The sequence below is a fragment of the Bos taurus genome, chromosome 5, assembly GCF_002263795.3.
Source record: "Bos taurus isolate L1 Dominette 01449 registration number 42190680 breed Hereford chromosome 5, ARS-UCD2.0, whole genome shotgun sequence".
Taxonomy (NCBI): Eukaryota; Metazoa; Chordata; class Mammalia; order Artiodactyla; family Bovidae; genus Bos; species Bos taurus.
In genome coordinates, this window is record NC_037332.1 from 78,531,170 (window position 1) to 78,555,886 (window position 24,717).

A 24,717-nucleotide genomic window follows, 5' to 3' on the forward strand; every position below is an offset into this window, starting at 1 on the left:
TTTCTCATGATGTACTCTGCATAGAAGTTAAATAAGCAGGATGACAATATACAGCCTTGACGTACTCCTTTTCCTATTTGGAACCAGTCTGTTGTTCCATATCCAGTTCTAACTGTTGCTTCTTGACCTGCATATAGGTTTCTCAAGAGGCAGGTCAGGTGGTCTGGTATTCCCATCTCTTTCAGAATTTTCCACAGTTTATTGTGATCCACACAGTCAAAGGCTTTGGCATAGTCAATAAAGCAGAAATATATGCTTTTATGGAACTCTCTTGCTTTTTTGATGATGCAGCAGATGTTGGCAATTTGATCTCTGGTTCCTCTGCCTTTTCTAAAACCAGCTTGAACATCTGGAAGTTCATGGTTCACGTATTGCTGAAGCCTGGCTTGGAGAATTTTGAGCATTACTTTACTAGCATGTGAGATGAGTGCAATTGTGCAGTAGTTTGAGCATTCTTTGGCATTGCCTTTCTTTGGGATTGGAATGGAAACTGACCTTTTCTAATACTGTGGCCACTGCTGAGTTTTCCAAATTTGCTGGCATGTTGAGTGCAGCACTTTCACAGCATCAGCTTTCAGGATTTGAAATAGCTCAACTGGAATCCCATCACCTCCACTAGCTTTGTTCATAGGGATGCTTTCTAAGGCCCATTTGACTTCACATTCCAGGATGTCTGGCTCTAGGTCAGTGATCACACCATCGTGATTACCTGGGTCGTGAAGCTTTTTTTTTTGTATAGTTCTGTGTGTTCTTGCCACCTCTTCTAAATATCTTCTGTTTCTGTTAGGTCCATACCATTTCTGTCCTTTATCAAACCCATCTTTGCATGAAATGTTCCCTTGGTATCTCTAATTTTCTTAAAGAGATCTCTAATCTTTCCCACTCTATTGTTTTCCTCTATTTCTTTGCATTGATCACTGAGGAAGGCTTTCTTATCTCTCCTTGCTATTCTTTGGAACTCTGCATTCAAATGGGAATATCTTTCCTTTTCTCCTTTGCTTTTCTCTTCTCTTCTTTTCATAGCTATTTGTAAGGCCTCCTCAGACAGCCATTTTGCTTTTTTGCATTTCTTTTCTATGGCGATGGTCCTCATCTCTGTCTCCTGTACAGTGTCACGAACCTCCGTCCATAGTTCATCAGGCACTCTATCAGATCTAGTCCCTTAAATCTATTTCTCACTTCCACTGTATAATCATAAGGGTTTGATTTAGGTCATACCTGAATGGTCTAGTGGGTTTCCCTACTTTCTTCAATTTAAGTCTGTTGGCAATAAGGAGTTCATGATCTGAGCCACAGTCAGCTCCCGGTCTTGTTTTTGCCGAGTGTATAGAGCTTCTCCATTTTTGGCTGCAAAGAATGTAATTAATCTGATTTCAGTGTTGACCATCTGGTGATGTCCATGTATAGAGTCTTCTCTTGTGTCATTGTTAGAGGGTGTTTGCTATGACCAATGCGTTCTCTTGGCAAAACTCTATTAGTCTTTGCCCTGCTTCATTCCGTATTCCAAAGCCAAATTTGCCTGTTACTTCAGGTGTTTCTTGACTTCCTACTTTTGCATTCCAGTCCCCTATAATGAAAAGAACATCTTTTTGGGGTGTTAGTTCTAAAAGGTCTTGTAGGTTTTCTTAGAACCGTTCAACTTCGACTTCTTCAGCATTGCTGGTTGGGGCATAGGCTTGGATTACCGTGATATTGGATGGTTTGTCTTGGAAATGAACAGAGATCATTCTGTCATTTTTGAGATTGCATCCAAGTACTGCATTTCAGACTCTTTTGTTGACTATGATAGCTACTCCATTTCTTCTAAGGGATTCCTGCCCACAGTAGTAGATATAATGGTCATCTGAGTTAAATTCACCCATTCCAGTCCATTTTAGTTCACTGATTCCTAGAATGTCAACGTTCACTCTTGCCATCTCCTGTTTGACCACTTCCAATTTGCTTTGGTTCGTGGACGTAACATTCCAGGTTCCTATGCATTATTGCTCTTTACCGTATCAAACCTTGCTTCTATCACCAGTCACATCCACAACTGGGTATTGCTTTGGCTCCATCCCTTCATTTGTTGTGGAGTTATTTCTCCACTGATATCCAGTAGCATATTGGGCACTTACCGACCTGGGGAGTTCCTTTTTCAGTATCCTGTCATTTTGCCCTTTCATACTGTTCATGGGGTTCTCAAGGCAAGAATACTGAAGTGGTTTACCATTCCCTTCTCCAGTGGACAGCATTCTGTCAGACCTCTCCACCATGACCCGTCCATCTTGGGTGGCCCCACACGGCATGGCTTAGTTTCATTGAGTTAGACAAGGCCGTGGTCCGTGTGATCAGATTAGCTAGTTTTCTGTGATTATGGTTTCAATGTGTCTACCCTCTGATGCCCTCTCGCAACACCTACCATCTCACTCGGGTTTCTCTTACCTTTGACGAAGGGTATCTCCTCATGGCTGCCCTTCCTGACCTTGAACGTGGAGTAGCTCCTCGTGGCCCTCCCGTGCCTGTGCGGCCGCTGCTCCTTGGATGTGTGGTTGCTCCTCTCAGTTTTTAATCCAATTTTCTGTTGATGGGTGGAGCTGTGTTCCCTCCCTGCTATTTACCTAGGGCCAAACTGTGGTGGAGGTAATGAAGAAAATGGTGGCCTCCTTCAAAAGATCCCATGCGTGTACTGCTACACTCGGTACCCCCAACCCTGCAGCAGGCCACCACTGACCCACGCCTCTGCCAGAGACTCCTGGAAACTCCCAGGCAAGTCTGGGTCAGTCTCTTGCGGGGTCACTGCTCCTTTCTCCTGGGTCCTGGTGCACACAGGGTTCCGTTTGTGCCATCCAAGAATCTGTTTCCAGTCCTGTGTAAGTTCTGGCAGCTCTGTTAGGGTTAGGCAACTTCCTCCAAGAGGGCTTATGCATACGCAGGGCCTCTGGGCCCTGCCCCTGCGGCAGTCCACTGCAGACCCATACCTCCACAGGAACACTCAGACAGTTCTGTCTCGGTCTCTGTGGGGTCTGTAGGTCCTGGTGTGCACACAGTTTGTTTGAGCCCTCTGAGCATTTCTGGTGGGAATGGGGTTTGACTCTAAATGCAAATTCGCCCCTCCTAGCATCTTGCTAGGGCTTCACTTTTGCCCTTGGACGTGGGGTATCTCCTCGCAGCTACTCCACCGCCACGCAACCACCACTCCAGCACCTACTGTCTTGCTGGGGCTTCTCTGACCTTGAACGTGGGGTACCTCCTCACAGCCATTCCAGTGCCACACCAAAGCAAAAACAATAGCCAGTTGTGGATGTGATTGGTGATAGAAGCAAAGTCCAATGCTGTAAAGAGCAGTATTGCATAGGAACCTGGAATGTTAGGTCCATGAATCAAGGCAAATTGGAAGTGGTCAAACAGGAGATGGCAAGAGTAAACATCAACATTTTAGGAAACAGCGAACTAAAATGGACTGGAATGGGTGAATTTAACTCAGATGACCATTATATCTACCACTGCGGGCAGGAATCCCTTACAAGTAGGCAATAGCCATCATAGTCAACAAAAGAGTCTGAAATGCAATACTTGGATGCAATCTCAAAAACGACAGAATGATCTCTGTTCGTTTCCCAGGCAAACCATTCAATATCACAATAATCCAAGTCTTTCCCCTGACCAGTAATGCTGAAGAAGCTGAAGTTAAATAGTTCTGTGAAGACCTACAAGACCTTTTAGAACTAACACCCCAAAAAGATGTCCTTTTCATTATAGGGGATGGGAATGCAAAAGTAGAAAGTCAAGAATCACCTGGAGTAGCAGGCAAATTTGATCTTGGAGTACAGAATGAAATAGGGCAAAGGGTAATAAGTTTTGCCAAGCCTTTGACTGTGTGGATCAAAACAAACTCTGGAAAATTCTGAAAGAGATGGGAATACCAGACCACCTGACCTGCCTCTTGAGAAACCTATATGCGGGTCAGGAAGCAACAGTTAGAACCGGACATGGAATAGCAGACTGGTTCCAAATAGGGAAAGGCGTACGTCAAGGCTGTATATTGTCACCCTACTTATTTAACTTATATGCAGAATACATCATGAGAAACACTGGGCTGGATGAAGCACAAATTGGAATTAAGATTGCCGAAGATTGCCGGGAGAAATATCAATAACCTCAGATATGCAGATGACACCAGCCATATGGCAGGAAGTGAAGAACTAAAGAGCCTCTTGATGAAAGTGTAAGAGGAGAGTGAAAAAGTTGGCTTAAAACTCAACATACAGAAAGCTAAGATCATGGCATCGGGGCCCATCACTTCATGGGAAATAGATGGGAAAACAATGGAAAGAGTAAGAGACTTTATTTTGGGGGGCCCCAAAATCACTGTAGATGGTGACTGCAGCCATGAAATTAAAAGACGCTTGTTCTTGGAAATAAAGTTATGGCCAACCTAGACAGCATATTAAAAAGCAGAGACATTACTTTGCCATCAAAGGTCCATCTAGTCAAAGCTATGGTTTTTCCAGTAGTCATGTATGGACGTGAGAGTTGGACTATAAAGAAAGTTGAGCTTCAAAGAATTGATGCTTTTGAACTGTGGTGTTGAAGAAGACTCTTGAGAGTCCCTTGAACTGATAGGAGATCTAACCAGTCCATCCTAAAGGAAATCAGTCCTGAATATTCATTGGAAGTACTGATGCTGAAGTTGAATCTCCAATTCTTTGGCCATCTGATGGAAAGAACTGACTCATTTGAAAAGACTCCGATGCTGGGAAAGATTGAAGGCAGGAAGGAAGAGAAGGGGTTGAAAGAGGATGAGATGGTTGGATGGCGTCACTGACTCAGTGGACATGAGTTTGAGTAAATTTTGGGAGTTGGTGATGGCCCTGCCTGGAGTGCTACAGTTCATGGGGTCTCAAAGAGTCAGACACCATTGAGTGACCAAACTGAACTGAACTGAACTGTAGCCCACACAGGTTCCTCTGTCCATGGGATTTCCTAGGCAAGAATGCTGATGGGTAGCCATTTCCTTTTCTAAGGGATCTCCCCAGACCAGGGAGCAAACCTGAATCTTCTGCTTTGGCAGGAGGTGAATACAGATGTGTAATAAAGGAGTATTTTATAAGAAGAGAACTCAAAGACTAGTAATGGGGAATATGTTAAGTTGGAAAGGTTTTGAATTGGAAATTGGCAATTCTGAAATTTAGTTCATTCCTGACCACTTAGAATGCTTGCACATTTGGAATCATTTGCCTCTTTTCTGATCTGAAAACACACTAACATTCTATAACATCTGTGATTTTCTTAAAGATGCTCAGAGAAGAAAAGGGAAAAGCCAAGCAGTGGCAAAGAAATGGTAAAAGACTGATGGAGATTGGGTGCACAAAATGGAGTGGTACACGAAAGGACGAAAGAGGGTGTATATGAATTAAGAAAGGCTTCTCTGGTGAAAGGGAAAGTTGCTCAGTCGTCTCCAACTCTTTGCGACCCCATGGACTCTTCAGTCCATGCAGTTCTCCAGGCAAGAATACTGGAATGGGTAGCCTTTCTCCTCTCCAGGGGATCTTCCCAACCCATAGATCGAACCCAGGTCTCCCACATTGTAGGCAGATTCTTTACCAGCTGAGCCACAAGGGAAGCCCAAGAATACTGGAGTGGGTAGCCTATCCCTTCTCCAGTGGATCTTCCCAACCCAGGAATCAAACCAGAGTCTCCTGCATTGCAGGCAGATTCTTTACCAACTGAACTACCAGGGAAGCCCCATCAGTAAAGAATCTATCTGCTGATATAGGAGACAAAAGTTCCATCCCTGGGTCGGGAATATCCCCGAGAGTAGGAAATGGCAACCCTCTCCAGTATTCTTGTCTAGGAAAATCCCATGGACAGAGGAGCCTGGCAGGCTAAGTCCGTGGGATTGCAGAGTCAGATGCAGGAACTTCGCCAGTGGTCCAGTAGTTAAGACTCTGTCTTCCAATGCAAACAATCAGACACAACTTAGTGACTAAGCAACAACAACAATGAATTAAGGAAAATAGTCACAATACTGTATATATCACCATTTCCTTTGCTTTCAGAGTATAGTACAGGCATACCTCAGAGATACTGTGATTTTGGTTCCCGATTACCACAGTAAAGTGAATATCCCAATAAAGCAAGAAGTTTTCGGTTTGCCAGTGCATATATTTACACTATGCTGTTGTCTCTTAAGTGTGCAATAGCATTATGTCTAAAAAAACAATACAGTTACCTTAATTTAAAATACTTTATTGCTAAAAAATGCTAAGGATCCTCTGACAGCACAGGTTGCCACTTTCAATTTGTATAAAATGCAGTATCTTTGAAGTGCAATGAAATGAGGTATGCTTGTATTTATTATTATAAATATCCACCTCCTTTCAGATCTCAGTCAAAAAATTTGGAAATTTTCATCATTGCTTTACTTAATTATCCTTCCTTGTAGCCCCCCCCCCCTTTTTTTTTCCTGCTTTCAAAAGCAGTGCCTCTGCTGCCAGTGGAGCCTTCTCCATGCCAAGAGAGTGTTAGTTGTGGAGATACTGCTGATAATAGCTAGTATTATTAAGCTGGTCTGCACTAGCTTCTTTGCTGACTGCATTAAGTATATTAGTTCTTTGATCCTTATATAAGCATATCCCTACATATAAACCTATATTGTTTTACCCATTTTATGCTGGAGGCTCAGAGATGATCAACAGCTTGCTTTAGGATCACACAGCTAGGAAGTGGTGAAACTAGGATTCAAACTTAGGTCTACTAATTCAGAGCCCAAGCACTTAACCATTGTACTATATATACCTGGCTCTGTCACTCTAATACAAAGGTGATGTGTGCCTTTTGTTGCTACTGAGCTGGATGTTTTACTTTGGTAGCCCCCTAAGAAATTTTGAATAACCTAAAATACTGAATATAAGAGAGTTCAGCAACAGCCTGTCATACCAATCTGATGAGGTCTTTCAGAATGAAAGAACTCTCAGATGCCTCACCCCTGCCTCACCCTGGGCTGTGTGAAGAGGGTTGGACCCAAAAGAAGATAAGATAATACCCTGGGAAGCAAGGTACATTCTCAGGTGCCATCTTGCCTCATGAAGAGTTTCATGAACCAAAGATTGAGATCAAAGAGCCCAACTCTGAAACAGTGTCATCATTACCTGTTGGTAAGTGTACAAGCTTGGATTAGTAGCAGAGTTAGGATTAAAACCCGGGTTTCCTTATTTCTCAGAGAAGGCAATGGCACCCCACTCCAGTACTCTTGCCTGGAAAATCCCATGGGCGGAGGAACCTGGTAGGCTGCCGTCCATGGGGTCACGAAGAGTCAGACACGACTGAGCAACTTCACTTTCACTTTCCACTTTCACGCATTGGAGAAGGAAATGGCAACCCACTCCAGTGTTCTTGCCTGAGAATCCCAGGGTTGGGGGAGCCTGGTGGGCTGCCGTCTATGGGGTCGCACAGAGTCGGACACGACTGAAATGACTTAGCTTAGCAGTTATTTCTGGCACCATGTTCATGATGTCTAATTCATAAGGACTGTGGAAAGGTGTGGAAAATCTTCAGTACCAGCATTCTTTTACATATTTGGAAAAAGAATACTATGCAGTAAAGTGAACTGTGGATTTTTAAAAGGCTTTATTTGATTGAACTCTCTTATTTAAGTAGGTTGCTTCAACTCTAATGAAGACAGTGAAAGAGGATGATTTACTAGAAAGGTGGAAAAGTTATATGTTCAGGATGAAATCTTCCTTTCCTGTAGAAATGGAAGTGTTTATACTAAAGTCTTGGGGAGGAAGGTTGCAGAGAGAATTAATACGCTGCTTATGAGATGGAAGTAAATAGCTAATGACTGAAAAGTTTACTCACTTACTTACCTTAGTTAATTTGTAGAGTTTTACCCTCCAGTGAAGAGCTATCCTTGCTTTTATAAACACTGAACTTGAAATGCACTAAGAGATGTTGACCATTATGGGGATTCAGACTTTCCAGATGATTGTACTAGAAACAGTGTTTTATTTTTCACAAGTGGATGACTAAGTCATCAGTTCATTCATTTTCTCTCATGTTTATAAATTATCCTAATTTTTTGAATCAGTTTGACATGGGCAGATACTTAATTTAAATGGTTTTTATTTCCTTTTGATAGCATTAGAGTGCTCATTCATGCATTTGGAAAATATTTATGGAACCCATACTATATATGACACTGTCCTGTTCATTGGGAGTTTAACAATGAACAAAATAACAAAAATCCCTGCTTTCAGCATGAGAAAGCAAACAAGGAAGTTATTAATATATAAAATAAATAATCTATCAGAAAGTGATAAGGTTTGTGAAGAAAAATAAAGTAGGGAAAGGAAGCAAGGAGTGCTTAGGAGGAAAGATTTCAGGTTTAAAATCTTCCTGCCATATTTTATTGCTTTTAATCTTACATATAATCTCAAATTTTCCCATTTCCACACAGAGCATCAAGAATTACATTTTTAGCTGAGTTGTAGTCTGAAAACATTACGTTTTCACCTAGATTGTAGTCTGACTGAAAGAGAATAGATCTCAGAATTGGTTACAGGGTAAAGGGATTTATAACCATGACTATGCAAATGATTGATCAACTGTTAGAAACTCATATGCTACTTACAAAACAAAAACAAATAAGCAGTCTTTAGTATTTCAGCAAATGTACTCTTCTTTGGTAAAATTATACTTAATAAATGAGGTTTAATAATGTAAAGAAAAATGATTTAACAAGATGAGGAATGTGTGGACTTCATAGTAACTTTTTAAGCAGATGCCCATTTCCCTGTTTGGAAAATAAAATTAAACTGGGCATTTTTGTCTCAAAGAATGAGATGCTAGTTATATCCTGAAAGTTAATATTTATCCTTGTCTTTTGTGCTTTTCCATTTTGCCTACCAGGAGAAATGTTCAGCCATGTGTATTTTGCTCCTTCCTTTATTCATTATATAAGTTCATTAGCTGGTGTTTATAATCCACCTCATATTTTTACTATTTGTTTAGTAATCCTAATTTTTTAATCTGAGCAAATTTTAGTATCATACATGACAGGGTTTGTTGTTTTCTTTTTTGGCTACAGGGCTGTTTCCAAGGCTTCCAAGTCTTTATATATTGTGTTACTTATATTTTACCCTTCCTCTTTATTTACTACATAAATTCATCAGCTAGTATTTATATTTTGCTTCCGAGTTCTTAAAAAAAATTTCATGACACTTGTTGAAGAGGGTTCCTTTATTTAAAGAATAGAGACCACTGCAGTGGAGTCTTGGAGTGGAGAGGGAGATTAGAGGCTTCTCTGAATATTGCATGGACACATGGGAATTTATCACCAAGGAGCAGAGTGGAGATCAGTGAGTAGGAAGTTACCAAGAGGGAACATCAGGGGTAAAGGGGGATTCTGAGTGAGCTGACCTAATAGGATTCTTGCTGAAGACAGACCTGAGTGATTAGACATCACCTGGGGGATGGTGGAGAATTCAGAACTTGATCAGATGCCCAGAATGATCATATAATGAGAGGGAAAATGGTTTATGCTAAGCTGACTTAGCAAGTTTCTTACTAAAACTGAATTTTACAAAGAAATCCATAGATAGGCTTAGGAGAAGTTCCAGGGGTCTGATTAAAGTTTGATGAAGCAGAGAATCTTTTTCAGTGTCTTGATAGGATTTTTTTTTCTGAATCTTCCTTTTCAATATCCTTTTTACAGTCTTATACAGTCTTACGTTGATCTTTTGCTTTAGGGACATTTCCAAGGATTCTACTTCAAAGATCTGTCACTAGCTCTTTGCATTTTTTTCTCAGTATAAACCTATTCTTTAAAAAAAAACACAAAAACTATTTTAAGAGGGGCTACTTTACTTTGCAACCATTTTATCATAATTATTCAGTGTTCCTCTAAATAGCAGACTGAAATGAGATGATTCATCAGTTTGAAACCAAAGGCATGCATAAATTATTTAAAGAGCAACAAAAGAAGCAGCACTCTGATTTTAAGCTTTTTGTAAATTGGATACTATATTAATAATACATTTTAAATCATCAGTTGTCGGTCATGCAGTGTGACTTGCTGGATGGTAAAAGTATAAATTCACTTCTTGTGTATAGCTCTGTGCTCTCAGGGATATATCAAGAGTAAATAGTTCTAGAATAGTGCAATGAATGCAGTCATGGGCATGATAAACCAAGAGCTGAGAAATCTTTTAAAATACTTTGATATATGAAGAAAACATAGAACACTATTTGACATAAATTGTAGCAGTATTTTTTTGGATCTGTCTCCTAAAGGAAATAAAACAAAAATAAATAAATGAGACCTAATTAGACTTAAAATTTTTGCATAGCAAAGGGAGCCATCAAGAAAACCAAAAGACAGCCTACTGAATGGGAGAAGATATTTGCAAATGATATGACTGATAAGGGATTAATATCCAGCATAAATAAATGGCTCATCCAACTCAACATCAAAAAAAAAAAAAAAACCCAATTAAATATGAGCAGAAAGTCTGGATAGAAATTTTTGCAAAGAAGACACACAAATGGCCAACAGGCACAGAAAAAGATGCTCAACATCATTAATCATCAAAGAAGTGTAAGTTAAAACCACAGTGAAATAACACCTCATACGTATGTCACTTGGTCATGTCCAACTCTTGTGACCCTATGGACTGCAGCCCACCAGGCTTCTCTGTTCATGGGGATTCTGCAGGCAAGAATACTGGAGTGGGTTGCCATGCCTCCCTCCAGGGGTTACTCCCAACCCAGGTCTCCTGAACTACAGGCGGATTCTTTACCATCTGAGCCAGCAGGGAAGCCCAAGAATACTGGAGTAGGTAGCCTATCCCTTCTCCAAGGTATCTTCCCGACACAGGAATCGAACCAGGATCTCCTGCCGGGGTCTCCTGCATTGCAGGTGGACTTCATGAGCTGAGCTACCAGGGAAGCCCCAAATATCACCTCACACTCGTCAAAATGGCTGTCATCAAAAAGACCACAAATAACAAATGTTGGTGAGTAAATGGAGAAAAGAGAACCCTTGTACACTGTTGGTGGGAATGTAAATCAGGGAGGTCACTATGGAAAACAGTATGGGTGTTTCTCTAAAAACTAAAAGCTATTTTATAGTTCTATTGCCATATTTTATAGTAGTTCTATTTCTGGGTATTTATCTGAAAAAAAAAACAGAAAAGGCTAATTGGAAAAGATACATACACCCCAGTGTTCATAGAAACATTATTTATAATTGCCAAGATATGGAAGCACCCTCAATGTCCTTCAATAGATGAATGGATAGAGAAGATGCAGTATCTGTACGTATACACAATGGAGTAATACTCACCCATAAAAAAAGAATAAAATTTTGCCATCTGCAACAACACAGATGAACTTGAAATCAGTACAAGAAATAAGTCAGAGAAAGACAAAGACTGTATGGTATTACTTATATGTGAAATCTAAAAAGTAAGACAAATTAGTGAACATAAAACAGAAACAGATTCACAGATACAGAGAACAAACTAGTGATTATCAGTGGGGAGAGGGAAGGGGAGGAAGAGACAAGAAAGGGGTAGGAGATTAAGAAGTACAAACTACTATCTATGAAATAAATATACTACAAGAATATAGAAGAATGTAGGGAAAACCACTCGGCCATTCAGGTATGACCGAAATAAAATCCCTTATAATTATACAGTGGAAATGACAAATAGATTGAAGGGATTAGATCTAATAGAGTGCCTGAAGACCTATGGACAGAAATTCGTTACATCGTATAGGAGGCAGTGAACAAAACCACCCCCAAGAAAAAGAAATGCAAAAAGGCAAAGTGGTTGTCTGAGGAGGCCTTACGAATAGCTGAGAAAAGAAGAGAAGCAAAAGGCAAATGAGAAAAGGAAAGATATACCCATCTGAATGCAGAGTTCCAGAGAATAGCAGGGAGAGGTAAGAAAGCCTTTTTAAGTGAACAATGCAAAGAAATAGAGGGAAACAATAGTGGGAAAGACTAGAGATCTCTTCAAGAAAATTAGAGATACCAAGAGAACATTTCATGTAAAGATAGGCACAATAAAGGACAGAAATGGTATGGACCTAACAGAAGATACTAAGAAGAGATGTCAAGAATACACAGAAGAACTGTACAAAAAAGATCTTCTTGACCCAGATAACCATGATGGTGTGATCAGTCACATAGAGCCAGACATCCTGGAATGTGAAGTCAAGTGGGCCTTAGGAAGTATCACTATGAACAAAGTTAGTGAAGGTAATGGAATTTCAGCTGAGCTATTTCAAATCCTAAAAGACGGTCCTGTGAAAGTGCTACACTCAGTATGCCAGCAAATTGGAAAACAGCAGTGGCCACAGGACTGGAAAAGGTCAGTTTTCATTTCAGTCCCAATGAAAACTGCCAGAAGGGCAATGCCAAAGAACATTAAAATTACTGCACACTTGTACTCAAAATTGTACCGCACAATTGAATTCAAAATTATACCGCACAGTTTTACATGCTTGCAAAATAATGCTAAAAGTCCTTCAAGCTAGGCTTCAACAGTATGTGAACTTCCAGATGTACAAGCTGGGTTTACAAAAGGTAGAAGAACCAGAGATCATATTGCCAACATCCATTAAATCATAGAAAAAGCTAGAGAATTTCAGAAAAATATATGCTTCATTTTCTACACTAAAGCCTTTGACTGTGTAGATCAGAACAAACTGTGGAAAATTCTTCAAGAAATGAGAATACCAGACCACCTTCAATGGACTGGTCCAAATAGTACGTCAAGGCTATATATTGTCACCAGGCTTATTTAACTTATATGCAGAGTACATCATGTGAAATGCCGGACTGGATGAAGCACAAGCTGGAATCAAGACTTCCAGGAGAAATATCAATAACCTCATATATGCAGATAACACCACCCTTATGGCAGAAAGCGAAGAGGAACTAAAGAGCCTCTTAATGAAGGTGAAAGAGAGTAAAAAAGCTGGCTTAAAACTCAGCATTCAAAAAAACAAAAAGATCATGGCATCCAGTTCCATCACTTCATGGCAAATAGATGGGGAAACAATGGAAACAGTGACAGATTTTATTTTCTTAGACTCCAAAATCACTGCAGGTAGTAACTGCAGCCATGAAATTAAAGGATACTTGCTCCTTGAAAGAAAAGCAGTGACAAACCTAGACAGTATTTTAAGAAGCAGAGATATTACTTTGCCTACAAAGGTCTGTATATTTAATGCTATGGTTTTTCCAGTAGTCATGTATGGATGTAAGAGTTGGACAATAAAAAAGGTTGAGTGCTGAAGAATTGATGCCTTCAAGTTGTGGAAAAACCTCTTGAGAGTCCCTTGGACAGCAGGGAGATCAAACCAGTCCATCCTAAAGGAAATCAACCCTGAATATTCATTAGAAGGACTGATGCTAAAGCTGACGGTCCAGTACTCTGGCTACCTCATGCAAAGAGCTGACTCATTGGAGAAGACCCTGATGCTGGGAAAGATTGAAGGTAGGAGGAGAAGGGGACAGCAGAAGACAAGATGGTTGGATGCATCACCGACTAAATGACATGAGTTTGAGCAAGCTCCAGGAGATAGAGAAGGACAGGGAATCCTGGCGGGCTACAGTCCATGGAGTTGCAAAGAGTCTGGCACTACTGAGCTACTGAACAACAAAAACAACAAAGATATATCGTACAGCACAAGAAATGCAGCCAATACTTTATAATAACTATAAATGAGATATAACTTAAAAAAACTGTGAATACTTTGTTGTATACTGAAACTTACATTGTATATCAGCTATACTTCAATTAAAAATTAATTGAAAATAAAAGGAAAACCACTTATAATGCCATCACCATGAAATGTTAACTTTTGGTATTATGTCTTTCCATTGCACGGATCCTGATATGTGTGCATGTCCATACTTATTTTGTTAATTAGAAAATTTCTTACATGTATCCAGCTTTTTCATTCACTATTGTATCATGACCACTGTCCCATATTATTGATATTCCTGAAAGTGAAAGTCTTAGTCACTCAGTCGTGTCCAACTCTTTGCGACCCCATGGACAGTAGCCCACCAGGCTCCTCTGTCAGTGGCATTTTCCGGCCAAGAATACCAGAGTGGGTAGCCATTCCCTTCTCCAGGGGATCTTCCCTACCCAGGAATCAAACCCAGGTCTCCTGCATTGGAGGCAGATTCTTCACCATGTGAGCCACCCTGGAAGCCCCATTGATATTTCTGGTAACTTAATTTTTTAAATGACTATATGGTCTTTCATTATATCACCCCCTACTGTTGAACATTTAGGTTGCATTGAGCCATGAAATTAAGACGCTTGCTCCTTGGAAGAAAAGCTTTGACCAAGTTAGACAGTATATTAAAAAGCAGAGACTTTGCCGACAAAGACCTCGTCTAGTCAATGCTGTGGTTTTTCCAGTAGTCATGTATAGATGTGAGAGTTGGACTATAAAGAAAGCTGAACACCGAAGAATTGATGCTTTTGAACTGTGGTGTTAGAGAGGACTCTTCAGAGTGTCTTGGACTGCAAGGAGATCCAACCAGTCAATCCTAAAGGAAATCAGGCCTGAATATTCATTGGAAGGGCTGATGCTGAAGCCGAAACTCCAATAGTTTGCCCACCTGATGAAAACAAAGAACTGACTCATTGGAAAAGACCCTGAACCTGAGAAAGATTGAAGGCAGGAGGAGAAGGGGACGACAGAGGATGAGATGGTTGGATGGCATCACTGACTCGATGAACATGAGTTTGAGCAATGTCCAGGTGTTGATGGACAGGGAATCCTGGTGTGCTGTAGCCCATGGGGTCGCAAAGAGTTGTACACAACTGAGCAACTGAACTGAACTGAGCATGTTTACTTGATTCTGAGTAACTGTTGATTGTAAGATCTGCTATTAATTCAAAAGCTTTTTGGAAAAATTATACTTTAAACTTGTATATGACATAGAAGGTTCATCCTAGTTTCAGAAACATTTAAAAGCCAAAATGTGAGTCTTGTGTGTGTAGTCACTCAGTCATGTCCAACTCTTTGCTGCCTTTTGGACCGTAGCCTGCCAGGCTCCTTTGTCCATGGGATTCTCCAGGCAAGAATATTGGAGTGGGTTGCCATTCCTTTCTCCAGGGTATCTTCCCAACCCAGGAATTAAACCCTCATCGCCTGTGTTTCCTGCATTACAGGCAGATTCTTTATCCACTGAGCCATTGGGGAAGCCCCAAGTGTGAGTGACTAACTCATTCAAAATGTGAGTCTTAGAATAAAGGAAACTTAGAATTCATTATTGCACGTATGCTGTGATGAACATCTGTAAACCTAAATATTAGACTGTCTCTGATTACATTTATTTAGGGTGTATTTATAGAAAGAATAGGTGATGTAGTTGACTCTGCAGATAAATGGCTTACAGACACGATATCAACCCTTCAAGCATTTATAGCAGAGAGGATTGTATAGAAAATAGACTTAAGTTATTATAAAACACTGTGATAAATACTGTAATTGGAGAGTATGAGAGGGATAGCTAATTTAAATTTGGAGGAATTATAGAACACTTTCTATGTAGCACCTAAAGCTGTCTGAGAGATGAATAGAAGTTAGAAGAAAACTTCATCTTCCAAGGCTCAAATGTGAGAGATCTTACCCCATTGGGATCACTGAGGTATTTGAAGACAGCTGGAGGTTTAAGGTAGAGAGAAGGATCAGCAGAAACTGTAAGTAAGCTAAAAATTGAATTACAGCCATTGGATTGGCAGTTAGGGCTATAAATGGCTTCATCAAGATCAATTTCAGGGAAAGAAGCTGATTTGAGATGAACAAAAGATCCAAAGATAATTAAGCAGAGGCCTTACATGTAAACTTTTCTTAAGAATGTTTACGTGAAAGAACAAAGAAACAGATTGAAATGTAGTGTCAGAGAAACCAGCATACTTGTAAGCTGAAGGGCAATACTCATTTGAGAGAAAAAAAATTGGAGATATGGCACACGAGATTTCTAATAGAGAAAATTGGAGTAGGCAAGAGAGGACTGGTCAGGGATCCTGGTGGAAGAAAATTTTGAGCTGTGGCCAATATATATTACACTTTGGAATTAGAAGAAAGATGAGTGGGGGGTGGGTCTGTATGTGTGTATCAGTCAAGTAGAGAGTAGCAGGAGGGAGGCAAGGCTAGGTCATCAAGTTGAGTAGAGGCACTTGAGGATAAAGGGAAAGGTTTGGTAACAGTCTTGAAGAGAAATGGGAGAACTTGATAAAGGGCAGCAGGTTCAGTGATTCTTGGTAGTCATGAGGGAAATCAAGAACTAATCTATTAATACATGGATATGATAAAGGAAAGTGCTACAGTGGTCTCTATCCAGGCTTGGGGCTCTGTTGGGCAGGTAGGTGGAAAGGAGAGAATCATTACAGACACTGTACATTTTTTAACCTCAGTTTGAAAGCAGCATTGATTTTGGTGAGGGTTGCACCTCTCTATGAATATGCTAAAAACCACTGAATTGGATACTTTAAATGAAAAGAATTATATGATATCTCCTGGAGAAGGAAATGGCAATACTTCTGTATTCTTGCTTTGAAAAATTTCCATTGTCAGGGGAGCCTGGCGGGCTATAGTCCATGGGGTTGCAAAGAGCTGGCCATGACTGAACAACTGAGCCAGTATCTGGTATCTAAATTACATCTCAATAAAGCTGGTATATACTTGTTTAAAAAGAATCTATTGAAAAATAAGTATTGCTGGTCTTTAGTTTTCAACCGTACATCCTTTCTATTTTAAAGACATGTGAGATCACATTTAATTTTTTCGTTTGATTGTTTGTTTTAACCTACCCCCTTCTATTCTTTCAGTCGCTGGGTGAGTCGGAGTGCCACTGCACAGCGCAGGAAAGACCGCCTTCGCCAGCATTCCGACCACGTTGGGCTGGACAACGACTTGAGGGAGGTATGTGTGTTGCCTTCCTGGGATGCCTTGATGCGGGAACTGTAAGCTAGGCTTACTTAGTCCAGCAGGTATCATTGCGTAGGTTCTCTTGCATTCTTCTAAAAAAAAAATAATTGTTCAATTTATGTTTTAAAATAGTAATTCTCTTATACTGACTGACATAGCTGAAACACCTTTTTTTTTTTCCATTTTGTAATTTTTATACATCTAAAATAAGGCTGTAAAACAAGTCTCCCTCTGGACCACATCAAGTAAAGGCTGAGCTTAAGATAAAGTTTTGGTCAGTATATCTCCTGCAGGGGGAAAAAAGTATAAGAAGCATAGACTTTCTAAGTTTCAAGCATAATTTAAACTTAGTAAATATATATTTGCCTGTGATTTGTCCTTGGCTTGTTGACACCATTTTTAGGAGTGTTTTAAAATTACTTTAAATTAATATCCTTATGCTTTATTTGTACTATTTGAAAATAAAACTAATTATACATTTGAATAATGATAGGTAATTTTTTTTCTCTCTCTATTTTTTCTTGTGATCAAAAAAATGCAGTCAATTATCTGTTAACTCTTTTCTAAACTCAAATGGGTTAAAAAAAAAAGCAGAAAACATCATTCTGAATATATATATTTCTTTTTGTTGATTTGTTCATACATACATGGTTTTAAACATTTTCTTAAGAACTGAAGCATAGCCTGTCTACTGCTTTTCGTTGTGCTACTGTATTTCTCTCCTTTCCCTTCTGCTGTGACTTTATCATATGCATGCTTGTTTTGCTTGTCTCTTTCTCCCATCCTTTTCTTTTTTGCTTTTCTGTCATATACACTTCTCCATCCTCATAGCCTTCCGGGGAACTTGTGGTCTGTCAGAACTCCATGGCATTCTGGGAGTGGGATCAGGGTCCACCTCCTCCTGCACGACTTCCTAAAAAATCCTTCTCTGAGTGCTGCCTGGTATGTTCTTTGCCTGAAAGTCCTTTGCAGATGTTCCTGAATCTTGTCTGTGGTGTTCCTTGAATCATCCACATGTGTGAGTGCACATACTAGAGGCTTCACATCACCTTGTGACGTGAAATCTTAGCTCTCCACTTCCTTTTGTGACTTGTACCTCTTTGTGGTGGTGTGTGTGCTAACAAGAGTATTCTCTACATTTGGCAGAGAAAACTGATTATTTGAATCCCAAATCAGTGGTATTTTTGAGGGAAAAGAAGGGGACTAGATTTAGCACATTGTTTTTCTTCCAAAAAGGGGAAATATTTAAGTATTCAAATTTTCTTTTACTTAAGCATTTTGCAAAAGTGCATAAGTGATTCATTTTCAAACAACTTTTCTTTTGCTGAGTTTATCTGTTCCTGGTCTGTATTTTATATGGTCAGAAAATCAGATCACCAATATAGAATCTTACTGCTAAAAGAAACAGTTGAGGTATCTTTGTCCAGCTTGACATGATTTAACTGAATCCAAGTGTTAGTCGATCAGTCATGTCTGACTCTTTGTGGCTCCATGTTCTGTAGCCTGCCAGGCTCCTATGTCCATGGAATTTTTCAGGCAAGAATACTGGATTGGGTAGCCCTTCCTTTCTCCAGGGGATCTTCCTGACTCAGGGTTTGAATCTGGGTTTCCCACATCGCAGGCAATCTTTACCGTCTGAGCCACCAGGGAAGCAAGTCCAAAAGGCTTTGTCTAAAGTCAAATGGACACACAGAGGCAGGGCTAGGCCCACAGGCCAGGCCTCCTGACTCCAAGCCAATACTCCTCCCAGGAACCCTGCATACTGGGTTGCACTGAACATTACTCACCTGAGGGCCAGAGTTACTTAGGACTTTTGGTTGTATTTTATCCCATTATGACATAGTAAGATAAATTTACTTAACTTTACATTGCTCTGCTCTTCACATGCTCCATGTTGGTTAGAGGGACAGGGTATTATTAGACGAAATCCTGCGCTGAAGAGCAATTATTTCAGTGTTGATTGAATAATAGGATATGTTTTTATAGATAGTTCCTACTGTTTTGGGCTTCCCTGATAGCTCAGTTGGTAAGGAATCTTACCAATCTTATAATGCAGGAGACCCCAGTTTGATTCCTGGGTCGGGAAGATCCGCTGGAGAAGGGATAAGCTACCCATTCCAGTATTCTGGCCTGGAGAATTCCATGGACTATTAAGTCACATAAGAGTCACATAAGGGTCACAAAGAGTTGGACACAACTGAGCAACTTTCACTTTATTCACTCACTTTCCTACTATTTTTGGCTTAGAAATGAAGAAGAGCATAGTAGAAATCTCAGAAGAAACCTGGGGTGACTTCCCTGTGTAGGAAAATGGACTTTATTATGAAACCACTCCCTATGAAAGATTTCTTCCTTCTCAGTTTTTTATCTTAAAATACACCTTTTCCTCCAGTTACCCCAAAGAAAGCACGTCTGTGTTGTCACTTGTTTATTGTAAGGGCACTGCTTTGTTTTTGCAATATGCCAGAAGCAACCTCACTTCTTGGTATGAGAAGGGTTCTTTAGCCACCCCTGTATTCATTCTGCACATGTCCATGGAATGTGGCTTGTTTTGTGGCTTCAACAAAGTGCTCAGAAGGAGAGTTTGCACGTGGCCCTGTGGAATTCATTGTTGGCTAATACTGTATCTGCCTCGTATGTGCTGGCTGATCAGCGAATATGGCCACTCAAAGGACAGTCCCATTCTAGCTTGCTGTCATTTATATTATAAAATAGAACCTAAACTTTAAACAGTGGTTAATTTTTAATCCAATTATTGACTTTTAAAAATCTATTCATATATTTCAGAGAAAAGGAAAAATGCCTGAGGCTTCTTCCTGTCCTCTTGCTTTGTCATGTACTCACTTCTTTCATTGTAGCCAGTGTATTCCTTCTTAAGCCAAGTGTGATACTTCACTGTCCTTGAGAATTGGGTCTTGTAGTGGTTCTCTCTGTATTTGCACAGTCCTAAAGATGGAGGAATTGAGGCCTGGGGAGAAACAGAACCCTTTTAACATTAGTAGTTAACATTTGTTTTTACCAACCATTTATAAGTTGTAATGTTCCAAATAACATTAGTACTACCTGAAATGATAGGAAATGAAGGTAATTATAGTCTCATATATGATCCCTATCTTATATCTCAGGTTTATTTTTCTGAAATTCTTCATTTCCTGCTTTTATTTATACTAACCTTCAGGATGTTTCACACAACTCTGTTACACTTAATTTCCCTGGTGGAGATTGTTGCCTCTCATTGTCAATTTTCCCTCTTCCTTTTACCCTCTAAAAAGGATTTGAAGCAGGAAGAAATATACACAACTAACCGTGTGCAGAGTCCATTTACTTTTTAAATCCATCCTTAAAATAAGTACACTGGAAAAGAGATTATTTTGTAAATGCTGCCTTTTGTCAGGAGGGTCAGGAAGTAGAAGGTAAATGTCTTTGTTGAATCCCTAATTGGTGAGATTTTTAACAATTGTACTAAATTTAGCAGGTTATTTTTCTTCCAAAGGGAAAATGTGTTAAATGTGCAAAAACTCTCTTTTATTTAAAGAATGCAAAAGATTTTACACATATTTTTCTTATACTATCAAATCTCCCCTTAAGATAGTAAAGATAGATTTCACATATGTGTCTGTGGGAGGATGTGCTGACTTGCAGTCTCTCTCATTCCAATAAACTGCTGGTTTTACTATATAATTAGAGCAATTATTCTCTAAATACAGACCTAAGACACTTAGACTTCTTGGAGATTCTGCCCTGCAGTCCTGACACCAACATAAGGTATCCGGATGAGCTTTCACAGGTGCCACAGAAAGAAGAAAGATAACAGCTGTCCTGAACTAATTACATGTAGTGCTTCTCTTACTGGAAATTCACTAACCAAAGTTCAAGAGCAGTGGTCTGAGTTTCTGTGGTCCTCTCTGAGCCGTCGATGTCTCCTAAAATAATATGATATTTCTGATTTCTTTTGACCATGGTACAAGGCAAAGTAGGGATGTCGCAAAGTGTCTTGGAAATAAGAGGTCACCTCCTACATTGGGAGTACATGATACTTTTCAGAGTGATCGCCTAGCCTTTGTATGAGGCAGGTGGGCTTGTTTTATGCCCATTTTATGAATAAGCATGTATGCCTGAGGTCATAAAATTTATTGCAGCCATTTTCCAGAGCTGATTTAATTTACTCTTGTGACTTGATTAGAACAAAGGACAGCACTCCCCAAGAGGCTGGAAGCACCTCAAGGCTCTTGATCTGTGGAGAAATAGGTGGAGGAAACCAGTAATCACTGGGTTTCTGGAAAACCATGGGTTTGATATTCATTCAGACACCCCAGTTTTTCCATCCCAGCCATGATCCCAACTAATCACACACTGGGTATTCCCAGTAAAAAGACTGAATGAGTTTTTATTTGCTGTGGCTTCTGTCACTCTCATTTTCACGGGACTAACAGTAGAGGGAGTGTGACTACCCTCTGCCTTTCAGTGTACTAAACCTGAATATATACGGCCTTTTTTTGCATTTTGTTCCTGCACTTATTTTTAAGTTTAAGTAGGTTAGAAGAATATCTGATGTTTATGCATTAAAAATACTCTTTAATTTTTAGAAATACATGCAAGAGGCACGAAGTTTAGGAAAAAACCTGAGGCAACCCAAATTGTCAGACCTCTCTCCTGCGGTGATTGCACAAACCAACTGGAAATTTGTAGAAGGCTTATTAAAAGAATGTAGAATGAAGGTACGTATTACTCACTGGTGCAAGACAGTGCGCATTCATGTTCACTCCATGTGTGAAGCTAAAATGAACTGAGCCAACCCCCACTTGAGCTTTAGCTTCACTAGAAAGACACTTAATACTGGGGCATAAACCTCATGTGCTCTTTATTTACTAAAGTCATGAACCTCTGCGGGTTCTGTCTGTCACCCACAGAATCAATGACATGGGAGCCCTGCTCAGTTTTTCTCACCTTTCAACTGTTGCTGTCTTCCTCTCCAACATGGACAGATATTAAGCCAATCAGAAGTTCTGTCAGGGATGTTGTAAACTTATGTGAAAGGCAGCACATTTTTTGTATGTGTTTGTATGTATCTCTGTGTGAACCTGTGTAGAATCTCATCTGTGCCCATATGTGTGTGCATATACCCATAAGGAAGAAGATCTTAGCTGTGTTGTAGATTTGTGTGTTATATACATGAGTCTCCTCTCAGATATCTGTGTTTATCAGAGGTAGCACTACAAGTTGACAAAACTCAGAACATCATTTTAGGCAATAATTTCATTCATTTATTTGACAGTCATTTCTTGAGTACCTTCTCTGTGTTGAGTAAATGCACTATGTCAGCATCAGCTTGCAATGCTGAATCACACAGACATGGTCCTTGCCTAAAGTAACTAGATTCTCTCTCACTTATATTTTATGAGGACAGTTAAGTCTGCTGTAAGTTACCGTACTTGAAACTGATTTCCTTTCCATTTTCTGGTACATACTCATTCCAGAAAAAAGATGAAAGGGAAAATGAAGAAGGAAAAAAGAGGTCTGCTTCACTTAAAATTAGAGAATTCTGAAACAATGTAGAACTGCCTGTTTGTATTGTGGTTTTTGCCTAAGTGCAATCAAAACTTAAGTGTGAATATCTTTAGTGTGCTAAGATGGAGCATGAGTGGTGGTGGCAGGATGGAGTTTCAGATTCTGTGATATATAGTAGATCTGGTGTAATTGCCCAATGTTATTCAAGTTAGTAATCTGAAAATTGTTGTACATAAGCATTTTCATGAGGATGCTTTAAAATAGCATCAGAATCTCTCTTTAGTGGCTCTCTATTTCTCTGACAGAATAGTTATACATGCTATTATTCATTGGTTGACCACAGAGAGTAAGACACTTTCCCCAAGGTGATTCAAAATCTGCAGTTAGAAATATAGTGAAGGGAACCCAGGTGTTGACTTGATGGCTTTTGGCCTCATTGCTGGAATAACACTTGAGACCACATGTGATATTTTCAGACGAAACGCATGTTGGTGGAGAAGATGGGACACGAAGCAGTGGAACTGGGCCATGGAGAAGCCAACATAACTGGCTTGGAGGAGAACACCCTGATTGCCAGCCTCTGTGACCTGTTGGAAAGGATATGGAGCCACGGCTTGCAAGTCAAGCAGGTAACAGGTTCAAGAAGCCCTGCTGACAGGACCAGTTAGAAGTCCTGTTAAGAAAAGTAACAAAAAGGAAAAAAAAAACATGAAAATGAAAGGATAAGTCCCTTTGTCACAGGATAATGAGAAATATACCACAGACATTTTAATTCCAGAAAAAGAAAATACAACCCATGATTAGCAAGTAGTTTGGGGCTCCTTTCCTGGTAAACAGGAAAAGATAAAAGAACACATTCACTGCAGGGACTGTATTCACTGTAGATTCCATTAAGTATCTACTTTCATCACAGTCTAAGAAAAAAATCTAAATATTAGTCAGAATTAACAGTTCTTTGCCATTTTAAGTTGTCTGGTAATTCAGGGTGAAAAAGTTAGATGCTTTCTCTGCTTTTGTCCCTCTTATCTCCCTTTCTTTTTTTTTTTTTTTCCTGCTGTGTGCATCTTTCTTTCTTCCTCATCTTTTCTGTTTCTCCTCCTACCCCACTTTTCTTCCCTCATTGCTCCTGCATATATCCAAACATGTTTTGCGTACACAAATACATTCTGTGCTGCTAGAGCCTTTAATTCCACACTGACTAATGTGGCCAGTATAGACAGCCCTAGTTACATACAGTGAAGTACCAACCCAGCTGAAGTTGGAAATTTCCATGCCTGCACTTCTGGCCTTTACTTAGCTGACCTTCCCCAGGCTGCTGCCAGCCTTGTCAGTGAGGCAAAGGACCCTCACTACACATGGAGTGGGATGCTCAGGATGTCACACAGCTAGGAATGGATGAACTTCAGTTTCCCAGCTTCATAATCAGCATTTCAATGTCAATGGTTTGATGAGAAGTTATTTTTTAATGAATTGTTTCTTATAAAATGAAAAATTGTATATGCCTTGTACTTTCAGGGGAAGTCAGCTTTGTGGTCACATTTAATTCAGTTTCAGGACAGAGAAGAGAAACAAGAGCACCTTGCAGAGTCACCAGGTGAGAATTAATTGGTTTGATTGTTTCTACAGCACTGGCAGCAGTGGACCATGTCAAAAATCAGTCGCTATGGCTTTGTCTTCACCTCTCTCTCTCAAACTGCCACTCACCCCGTCTTGCCAATAGTGGGTAGAGTAGGAGGAGGAATATTACTAACTCTGAGACCTGCGGAAAGTCCCTTGACCTTTTGATCTTCAGCTTCCTCATCCACAGATTGGGGAAATAATATTAGCCATGCCAAGGCTATAATGTTGATCAAATCAGATAACATTTGAAAACCTCTAATAAGGTGTATAGAATCATATAAGTAGTATTCCTACTCTAACCAGTATTAGGGTATGGTGTATACTGATTTTTTCTTGAATAAAAGTTTTATCACATTGTTAATAATCTTTCAGAGGAGAAAACGTGTGTGTGTGTGTGTGTGTATATATATATATTTCAAAAATTTCAGAAATCATATTCTTCAATTTATGAGACATGTTACACTGTCATGATTCATTAGCTCTTTAATTATATAGGATTCATAGATGCTCTACCTATTGTGTATTTTTCATAAAAAGGAGCTTGTTTTTCTTTAAGCAAAATAAACATCTATTTCATAAAAAGTAGAAGTAATAGTAGAGAGTTAGTAGAGATAAAATGTTTTATACTGAATCAGCTATTTGGGA

General features: G+C 39.7%; 1 protein-coding gene and 1 long non-coding RNA gene across 8 annotated transcripts in view; one reads left to right on the forward strand and one right to left on the reverse strand.

Moving 5' to 3' along the window:
* Positions 1–19,065, reverse strand: part of LOC132345322 (uncharacterized) — a 31,108-nt gene extending 12,043 nt beyond the window's left edge. The window contains exons 1-3 of one of the 3 annotated variants that reach the window (XR_009494608.1): positions 18,985–19,065; positions 18,807–18,878; positions 16,827–17,036 (exon numbers count right to left, since the gene is read on the reverse strand). This is a non-coding gene — a long non-coding RNA (uncharacterized lncRNA). Of the gene's footprint in view, positions 1–16,826; positions 17,037–18,731 lie in introns of all 3 variants that reach the window. The other 2 variants (XR_009494607.1, XR_009494606.1) reach the window with 2 other exon arrangements.
* Positions 1–24,717, forward strand: part of DENND5B (DENN domain containing 5B) — a 220,790-nt gene that overhangs the window by 156,830 nt on the left and 39,243 nt on the right. For 3 of the 5 annotated variants that reach the window (XM_059886403.1, XM_059886404.1, XM_059886405.1), the window contains 5 exons: positions 16,845–16,938; positions 17,776–17,886; positions 21,531–21,662; positions 22,929–23,081; positions 23,968–24,046. In XM_059886403.1, the coding sequence (XP_059742386.1) occupies positions 16,845–16,938; positions 17,776–17,886; positions 21,531–21,662; positions 22,929–23,081; positions 23,968–24,046 (569 nt within the window). The remainder of the gene's footprint in view (positions 1–16,844; positions 16,939–17,775; positions 17,887–21,530; positions 21,663–22,928; positions 23,082–23,967; positions 24,047–24,717) is intronic. The other 2 variants (XM_005206831.5, NM_001205488.1) reach the window with 1 other exon arrangement.